This window comes from Macadamia integrifolia, chromosome 7 (assembly GCF_013358625.1).
Source record: "Macadamia integrifolia cultivar HAES 741 chromosome 7, SCU_Mint_v3, whole genome shotgun sequence".
Taxonomy (NCBI): Eukaryota; Viridiplantae; Streptophyta; class Magnoliopsida; order Proteales; family Proteaceae; genus Macadamia; species Macadamia integrifolia.
In genome coordinates this window covers 36,422,688-36,433,025 of record NC_056563.1, presented here as the reverse complement: position 1 = coordinate 36,433,025, position 10,338 = coordinate 36,422,688, and the positions used below count along the sequence as shown (strand labels likewise).

At 38.6% G+C, this 10,338-nt stretch overlaps 1 protein-coding gene across 1 annotated transcript in view; it reads right to left on the bottom strand.

Moving 5' to 3' along the window:
* Positions 1-798: 798 nt before the first annotated feature.
* The window catches only part of LOC122083173 (stromal processing peptidase, chloroplastic), a 139,067-nt gene continuing 129,527 nt past the window's right edge, over positions 799-10,338 (bottom strand). Inside the window, exon 24 of the mRNA XM_042650883.1 lies at positions 799-1,224. Within this exon, the coding sequence (XP_042506817.1) occupies positions 1,124-1,224 (101 nt within the window). The 3' untranslated portion in view covers positions 799-1,123. The remainder of the gene's footprint in view (positions 1,225-10,338) is intronic.

Sequence of the window (10,338 nt, the reverse complement as noted above, 5' to 3'; positions counted from 1 at the left end):
TGAAAAAAAAAACCCCATGCACTTCTTCTATTCACAAATTAATGATATATCAGCGTAAATTGCATATGAATTTATGGTATTAGAAGAAAACTCCCGCGCTGATTCTTCTATCTGGAGGAGATACATAGACATGTCTTTGACTGAAAGTATTACTAATCAGCGGATTTTCTTGTCCATTCAATAGGAATACATCATCTTTTTAACCATATTACAGATATGGAACCCTTGTATAGTATGCAACGGAGATAACTCTCAGAAACCAATAATATGTACAGTTCCATATCCCCATTTGCTCAAAGAATTTCTGCAAGATAATTACTGATACAATTTCGAGAATGCAATTTCCAACCCCATTTCCGAAATAAAGTCCCACCGAATTTTCAAATTTCTTTTGCAGCAGATGGGTTATTCTTTCATCAATTAAGAATACTGAATCTCCCAGATTTCTTCACAATTTTATACAAGACCATAAATTCCTGACTCTCATGTTCAAGTTACCCAATTACTACAACTTTATCTCATGCAGACCATCCAATTGACCAAATTTTCAATTCTTCTTTAGCTTGCAAAATAATACTTTTTCTTTTTGGCCCACCTCATGAATCCTTCGAAGCCCCCGATCAATTTAAGACAAAGCACTCAGGATTAAACCACTCACTAAATTTAAAGAAGCCCAGGTTTCTGAAGTAGCACTAAATAACGAAATAAAGACACATCTCAAGTCTGGAGGCAGAGGCTATTCTTTAATGGGATCCACTATTGGTTGGATTCAGACTCCAGATCGACGGAACAAAAATCAGTGTGAACAGATATTTCCACAACCGTGGAATATTTGTATGTCTACTTTTATATTTGAAGGCTCCAAAAAATAGAATTATGATCCAGTTTGGCTGAAACTTTCATGTACAGGCTGTCCAACCGCCCAAGACATGTGTACAGATACTATAGCCCCAGATCCAATACACTGATTTTAAAGGTTGAAAGTGAAACAAAGTTAACTGACTGTATTCTCTTCAACAATATCGTTCTAATTGCACCCTAAAGAAAGAAAGTGCGCTGAAAAACTAGAATGCCCATTAGAAGCGTACCTCCAAAAGCTCAAGATATCTTCACTCCAGGATAGTCAACTTGAGGTCCACGTTGTAGGCCGTGTCATTGTTGACAAACCACGCCCAATTGCTACAACTCCCCCATGGCCTGTGTCCAATTCCTCCTCTAAGGATGCTAAAAGGTGGGGAGAAAAAAAAAAGAGAAAAAAAAAAGAATAAGATAAATATTCGACAGGGGTACCTTTTTTTCTTCTTTTTCTTTGGGGTTTTTTCTTTTTTGGGGGGGTGGGGATGCGCCTGTGTGCACGGTTGTATCAAATACTGCTAAACCCGTCCCCCACCCCCCTAGAAAAAATATATGCATATGTATACATGCAATGTAAAAGAAATCCAAAATAGGAAACATTGTTTTTTCTTTTTTTGGTAGAATAGGAAACATTGTTGGCCATGCAGCATACTGATAGGACAAACAGGAGTTCAGGACACACCCTAGTGTCCAGTTGAAGTATGTTCTATCAAAAAAAATTGCAACATGATAAAAACCGGAGATATACAATCACGCATGGGGGGATAAAATTTTCATCCTCTCATGTTAGGAATTATAAGTCTTATCTGAAAACAAAGTTAGGAAAAAACATTTGAAAGAGTTGTGAAGTCATATCTTATCTGTCAGTTGCTTTCAGGATGTAGAAGCATAAATGATAAAATAATCTTCTTCCCAGGGTCATCCTAGCACAAATCTAACAATGACAACCTCTAATGTGGGATTAGAACGACTGACGGTAATGCAGGGGCATCTCCAACAGTTTATTCTTGCGTTTGATGTTTTTCTTTACAGGGTGCTAAATATTATGATGGGTACTTCAAATTTTGGGCTTAGTTATTTTAGTTTAAACATGTATGGGTTTAAGTAATGTTAGAAGTGTATCGTGAGAGGGCAGGAGTCCTGTGCAAGTCCCAGACTCCTCCCTTGGGGTTTTCCTAGTCCCATTAGGACTGTCTTAGTCCTATTAGGAGTTTGCAGCTAGTATTAGTTTCCTATCCTGTTTTGGTCTGTCCTATTTCTAGTAGGACTTGTAATGGCTGATCTATTTAATGAATGAAAGTGGGCAGCCCCAATCTAATCGATTGAGACTTCTTTGCTCCAATCGTAGGAGTTGTGGGATTGTCTAACCGTTCTGTATTCTGGACAGAACAACCTTTCTCACATCTATGAGCTATCTCAGGATTTTTATAGGGTTGATTGGAAGGGTCAACCTCTGACTTAATACTTTGCTGATTTCAAGAGGATGTATGAGGAGTAGAACTCTCTAATTCCTATTAGCAGTGATGCTAAAAGATGCAGAACCAGTGGGAACAACTTGCAGTTATGGGTTTCTCGGGTAGTCTTGGACCGGAGTATGATGTTGTCAAAACTCAGATTCTTGGAGGTGACAAAGAAGCCTCTCTTGCAAACACCTTTTCTCTAGTCTTACAGGTAGCTCGAGAGAATTCTTATGATCCTGATCCTGATCCTGCACCTACACCAGCGGATAGATCCGCTATTGTGTCTCAGAATAATAATCGAGGTGTGGTTCGTAATATAAAATTAGTAGTAACGGAAGGGGCGGAGGAGTAGACTCAGGATACTGGCAATGGAAGTTGTAAAGGGCAACCTTTTGGTACGTCCAACACATCAAATGGTTCAGAGGCAACACGAACATGCCACCATTGTGGTAAACTAGGACATATCCAACACTTTTGTTGGAAACTTCATGGCAAACCACCTTAGAAACAGTGTGCCAATTCAAAAAAGTTACCGAGTCTCTCTCAGCCTTCTCAGCCTACACAATCTAAAGAAAAAATGGTTAAGATGCTAGATGAATTTGCATGGTATGCTCAATTTCAAACTCCGTATCCTTAGCCTTCCATTGCTACTTTTGTCTAGACAAGTAATGCTACTGCATGTTTTTCTTTATCTTCTCGAACTTGGATAATAGATTCAGGCATGTCAAATCATGTCTGGTATGTCAGGTATATTTTCCTCTTTCCAACAGTATGTTGTTATTGCATGTTGACTAATGAATCTGTTGTTAAAGTCAAAGGCCCTAGAAATATTCGTCTTAATTCTTCTTTGTTGTTATAGTCTGTTCTTTTGTTACCCAATATTCCGTTTAATCTTTTATCTGTCAGTTTTACTCAAGCTTACAATTGCTCCATAATTTTTTCTGCTAATTCATGTGCTTATCATGATCTTAAAGCGAAGGAGACGGTTAGAAGAGGTCATAGAGTTGGGGGCTATCTTTTTTTAGGACAATTCTACTTCTGTTGCATGTTCAAGTATTCTCAACCACCATCAAATCCATTGTCAACTAGGTCATCCATCTTTGCAAAGTTTACAAAAGCTTGATCCTTGTTTCTTTTCTATTTCCAGTTTAGATTGTGAGTCATGTTAGTTTGGGAAGCTTCACTGTGTAAGCTATCCACATAGAGTCAATAAACGGTTTGCACACCCTTTTTCTTTGGTTCATTATGATGCATGGGGTCCTTGTCCCGTTACTTCCAAATTTGTTTTTCAATATTTTGTTACATTTGTTGACGACTATTCCAGAGTTAACTGGATTTATTTAATGAAGCATCGTTTTGAGTTATTCTATATTTTTTGTGCATTTGTTGTTGAAATTCGGAACTGGTTTAATTAAACTATTAAGGTTTACGAAGTGACAATGTCAAGGAATATTTTTCTGGTCCATTCTCTTATTTTATGGCTGATTGTGGTATGTTACATCAATCTTCCTGCTCATAACACCCAAACAAAATGGTGTTGCTGAGAGGAAAAATAGGCATTTGATGGAAGTTGCTCGATCTCTCTTTATTTGAGATGAAGGTGTTCAAACTGTTTTGGTCAGATACCATTTTAACTGCTTGTTATCTTATTAATCGAATGCCTTCAACATTGTTATAGGGTGCTATTTCCCATTCTCTGTTGTTTCCTTCTAAACCTTTGTTTATTCTTCCTCATATTTTTGGTTGTGTTTGTTTTATTCGTGATCATTGTCCAGGTTTGTTGAAGTTGGATCCACATGCCCTTAAGTGTATCTTTTTGGGTTATTCATGTACTAAAAAATGGTTATCGTTGTTATTGTCCAACACTTCAGAAATATTTTGATACTGTTGATGTTTCCTTTTTTGAGTCTGTTTCTTATCAAGAAGAGTCCGTTGTTGTGTCTGAAATGGATGATGATCTTCCTATATATGTTGTTCAACATTATTCTCCACAGGTTCCTACAAATGCAGTGGTGCCACCACCACCTCCACCACCAATTGTGCCCCCCGCCTTCCACAATAGTGCCCCTGCCACCCGTTGGTTCAATTGTTTATACTCGTCGTCCTCGTAAAGAATCAACACACCCTGTCTCTACGGTCTACGGTCCCGACCTAGTCATCTTTGCCTACGGTCCCTAATCTGGGTAATTTTCTTTCTGATGTTGATGTTGCCATTGCACAACGTAACAACGTCCGGAGTTGTACCCAACATCCCATTTCAAACTTTGTTTCTTATTCTAGTCTATCTTCCACTTTTCATATTTGTCTCTCTACTTTGTCTTGTCATCCTGTTCCTAAGTCTGTTGCAGAGGCATTGTCTAGTCCTGGCTAGAGGACAGCTACAAAAGAGGAATTACTGGCTTTGGATACAAATCATATTTGGGATCTTGTATTGTTTAAGTCTGTTATTGGTTATCAATGGGTTTATGTTGTTAAGGTAAACCCACATGGTTCTCTTGCTTGGTTGAAGGCTCGATTAGTAGCCAAGGGCTATGCACAGGTGTATTGATTGATTACTTGGACACTTTTTCTCCTGTAGCCAAGTAAGCTTCTGTTCGTATTCTGATATCTCTTGCTGCTTCTTATTGGTCGTTGTATCAACCCGATGTGAAGAATGCTTCTCTTTATAGTGATTTACATGAAGAGGTTTATATGGAGCAACCACCATGGTTGTCGCTCAAGGGGAGTCTGGTATGGTCTACAAACTAAAGAAACCTTTATATGGTTTGAAGCAGTCTCCTCAGGTATGGTTTGGTCGGTTCACTAATGTAGTTTGAAGTAGTCTCCTCAGGTATGGTTTGCTCAGTCAAGATAAGGAATTTCCTCTCTTAGAGGAAATATGTTCTGGATTTGCTGACAGAGACTGGAATGTTAGAGTCTAAGCCTGTGGATACTCCTATAGATCCAAATGTGAAGCTCACAGTTGAGAGTGGTGATTTGTTAAATGATCCTGAGAAGTATCGAAGATTAGTTGGAAAGTTTAATTATTTGACAGTGATTAGGCCTGACATTGCCTACCCTGTCGATATCATAAGTCAGTTTCTTTCGTCTCCATGAGCATCTCATTAGGATGCCATTATTTGTATTCTGAGATATCTCAAAAAAGTTACAGGTCGTGGTCTACTCTACTCTGATCATGGACATGGTCGTATTGAGGGTTTTTGTGATGTTGATTAAGCTGGATCTCTCGTTACTAGGCGATCAACTCTGGGTACTGTACATTTGTTGGTGGTAATCTTGTGTCTTGGAAGAGCAAGAAGCAAGTTGTTGTGGCTAGGTCTAGCGCAGAGTCGGAATATCACGCCATGGTTCATGTCACTTATGAGTTAATGTGGGTTAAACAACTATTGACAAAACTTAGGTTTGCGTGTACTTCGTCTAATTAGTTATTTCTACAAGTCATGTTTGCACAGGAGAGCAACTTGCAGATGTTTTTACTAAGTCTTTGGGGAGTGGTAGAGTGGACTATATTTGTAACAAGCTGGGCATGATTAACATCTATGCTCCAGCCTGAAGGCATGGTTTATGATCTCGCTCTCACCCCCCATCTTGCTACTCCAAAAAAGAGAGATCTCGCCAGATCTCGCTGAGATTATGTATTTTTTCGCAGTCAACTCAGTGGTCATATGGTCTTTGTAGTCACTGAAATTAGGTATTTACCCTATTTTAGGACTTCTAAACACAATGGAAACATCGGTTTTTTTAAATATCAAACTTAAAATGGTACCATGACTTCGCACCCTATGTAAGTAGTCTCCGGCTCTTCGGACCCTAGGCTAATATGCTCTATTCCACAATCCACATTCCACAACCAACACATGACACACCATAATCTTAAGAATTTAAAAGACATCATAGATGATTACTTAATTGCTTAATAATTAACATTGATGGCTGATGAGTCACATTAACATACATTTGAAAATTTGAAATGACATAAGATAGGAATGCAAGCAAAAGAGGATTTGGCGAGATTTGGCAAGATCTCAGAGGATCTTGTTGTTTTTACACCTTGAGATCTCGATCTCGATCTCGCCGAGATCTTGAGCCATGCTTGAGGGGGAATGTTAAAAGTGTATGATGCAATTGGACGATGGATTTAGAAAAAAAAATATATCTTTGATTTGATTTCCTTTTGTTTTAGAAGCAATTTCTTTTGGAGTTAGTTAGCTTCTAATTTTAGAATAGTTTCCTTTCAAGTAGTTTCCATTATTTGTTTTGATTTTTCCTTTAAACAGTCATGTAAGACATTATGGAAATTTCAGTTTTAGATTTTGAACATTGAACCATTGAAGGATGCTTATGGCTACTGTGAATGCTTCCCTCTTCCCTATCCCTCTCTGAAATCCTTTTTGTTTTCTTTCCCACTTGTTCAACCCCACCATCGATTCTCTTCTCACTCTTTATTTTCTGTTTAGCTTTTGTGAGAGAGTGACTTAAGAGTGCGTAGGAGCATGATTGAAGATCCAAGACCAGCCACCAAGTTCAGGTTGAAGTACAACTACAGGTCCAAGATCGATCACCATTATCAGGTTTGAGCTACAGTCGACCTTGGCCAGAACTCTCCAACCAGTCAGCCAAAACTAAAGCCCTTTGGAGGGTTTCTTAAAGACCACTAGGGGGCCCTTCTACCAGAATAGCAGGACCATCCAAGACCTGCTGAAGCAACCACAGGAAATCTCCTTCCTGCGTGCGAAATCCTTCTCTGTCCAGATCTGGTCAGGTCCTTCGATCTCTTTGTTGAAGGCTACCCCAAGTTGAATCTAGCACCTTGGGAAGATCAGGTTGTGGTGATGATTTGCTTGGAATAGTAGACCCAGCCGATAGGTATCAACGAGATTCCTTTCTTTTCGTTTTTTGGTCCTACCGCCCCTTTGTGAGTTGTCAAGAGGTTGAAGACAACCTCATAAAGTGAAGGGTTTATTTTCTTTACCTTAAATTCCATCAGTACCCCTCTCTTCTTCTATTATTCTCAGTGGATCTATTTTATTTCTTAGTTCCAAGTATACCCCTCCCCTTCTTGTACGTCGCTTTCCATTTTGAGATTTCTTATGTTAGGGTTATCAATTATTTATTGCCACTCTTTATTAGTGACTCCAAGTTATTTACAGAATTGCCATTCTCTTCGGTATTTGGCTATAAAATTGTGCCATTAATTAATTAAGTGGGCCTTAAGCGATCCGACTCCCATCAGTAACAAACCCTCTCTCCATCATAGGTTGTTACTGGTTCTCCCTAGGCTTCACATTTTAAGAGGGGGTGGCTTCATCCCCTACTTTGCTAGATTTTTGAATGAAGGATTGAGTAAGCTATATTCAATCATATGGTGTGAAGGATTAGCTGTAAGTAATTTCTAGTGGTTGCTGGTTTGGTTTTCTGGATTGAAGACTGAAGTATTCAAGAGGTGGAAAAATCGATCAAAACTGTGAGAGTTTTGGCACTCTGCCAAAATTGATTTTGGTCATATCTTTCTGTTTATAGCTCAGCTTGAAAAACCCTTTGGAGGTTTTCTTCCCCACCTACCTAGCAACGCTTGATCCATTTTTTAGCTCCATTAGAGCCCTACAGCCCAAACCGCATGTAACCCTGGATTGGCCTGAAATAAGGTTTTGCAATTTGAGCTAATTCTTCCTAATTTGGTGATTTTGTGAATTTTTGTTTGACAATTCAGTTGTTCTTCTATCAGGATTGACCAGTTACATAAGATCAATCGATTATGTGATTTGATTTTTGATTTTCTATTCTCGGGTAATTCTCTTCTGTTTTAATGACTGACACTGAACCAAAGAGTGTTGTTACTGAGGTGATATCTTCATCCTCTCATAGAATTACAAAGAAGAAACTTGTAGGAGATGCTAATCTTCAACAATGGAAGAAAACTAACAGTTCGTGTTAAATGGCCGTGAACAGCAGGATCGTTTTACAAAGGGGAAACCTACTAAGGTTGCTACGTGAGACACTGTTGATGTATGTATTTTGAGCCAGCTATTGAACTAGATGGATAACTCTATCGTTGTTTTTGTTACTCACATCGATATTGTGAAGGAGTTGTGGCATTATCTGAATGTTCTGTATTCTGGACATAACAACCTTTTCCGTATTTATGACCTATCTCAGGATTTTTATAGGGTTGATCGGAAAGGTCGACCTTTGAGTCAATACTTTGCTGATTTCAAGAGGTTGTATGAGAAGTTGAACTCTCCACTTCCTATTAGTAGTGATGTTAAGAAGATGCAGAACCAATGGGAACAATTTGTAGTTATGGGTTTCTTGGGTGGACTTGGACCAGAGTATGATGATGTCCGGTCTCAGATTCTTGGAGGTGATAAAATGGCCTCTTTTGCAGATACCTTTTCTCGAGTCTTACGAGTAGTTTGAGAGAATTCTCATGATCTTGCACCTACACCAGCGGAGAGCTCCACTCTTGTGTCTTAGAATAATAAATGAGGCGAGGTTTGTAATATTGGCAGTGGAAGTCATAAGGGTCAACCTTCTGGTAGTTCCAACACTTGAGATGGTTCAGGGGAAGCACGAACATGCCACCATTGTGATAATTGATAAACCATGACATATGCAACGCTTTTGATGGAAACTTCATGGCAAACCACCTCAGAAACAGTTTGCTAATTCGGCAGCAGTTACTGAGTTTTCTCAGCCTAGACAATCTGAAGGAAAAATGGTCAAGATGACGGATGAAGAATTTGCATGGTATACTCAATTTTAGATTCCGCCTCCTCAACCTTCCACCTCTACTTTTGTCCAGATAGGTAATGCTACCCACCGCTACTTTTGTTTAGACAGGTAATGCTACTGCATGTTTTTCTTCATCTTCTCGACCCTGGATAAATGATTTAGGTGCATCATATGATATGTTTGGTATGTCAGGTATTATTATCCTGCTTTCAAGAGCCTTCTGCTACTATCACATTAGCTAATGGATCGGTTGTCAAAGTTAAAGGCACAGGAAATATTCGTCTTAATTCTTCTTATCGTTGTCTTCTGTTCTTTTGTTACCTAATTTTTTGTTTAACCTTCTATCTGTAAGTTTACTCAAGCTTATAATTGTTCCATAACTTTTTCTTCTGATTCCTGTGTTTTTTAGGATTTTACGACGAAGAAGACGATTGGTGGAGGTCGTAGAGTTGGGGGGCTTTATCTATCTGAAGACAATTTTACTTCCATTGCATATTCAAGTATCCTCAGCCCTCATCAAATCCATTGTCCACTAGGACATCCATCTTTGCAGAGTTTACAAAAGCTTAATCCTCATTTTTGTTCTATTTCTACGTTAGATTGTGAATTATGTAAGTTTGGGAAGCTTCCCCGTGTAAGCTATCCACCTAGAGTCAATAAACGGTCTACGCACCCTTTTTCTTTGGTTTATTCGGATGTATGGGGTCCTTGTTCCATTACTTCAAAATTAGGATTTTGATATTTTGTTACTTTTGTTGATGACAATTCTAGAGTTACTCGGATTTATTTAATGAAATATCGTTCAGAGTTACTTTCTATTTTTTGTGCCTTTGTTGCTGAAATTCAGAATCAGTTTAATGTCACTATCAAGGTTTTACAAAGTGATAGTGCCCAAAGAATACTTTTTTGGTCCCTTTCTCTCAGTTTATGGCTGGATGTGGTATGATACTCCAATCTTCCTGCTTTGACACACCCCAACAAAATGGTGTTGCTGAGCAAAAAAGTAAGCATTTAATGGAGGTTGCTTGGTCTCTTTTGTTTAGGATGAAAGCGTCCAAACTGTTTTGGTCAGATGCAGTCTTAACTGCTTGTTATCTTATAAATAAGATGCCTTCATCTTTATTACAAGGTGCTATTCCCCATTCTCTGCTGATTCCTTCAGACCCTTTATTTATTCTTCCTCCTCATATTTTTGGTTATGTTTGCTTTATTCGTGATTGATATACCATACACGCTTGTTGACCAGTCAATGGTCGAACACCCTAATCTTGAATAATACTAGCTAAAGCCC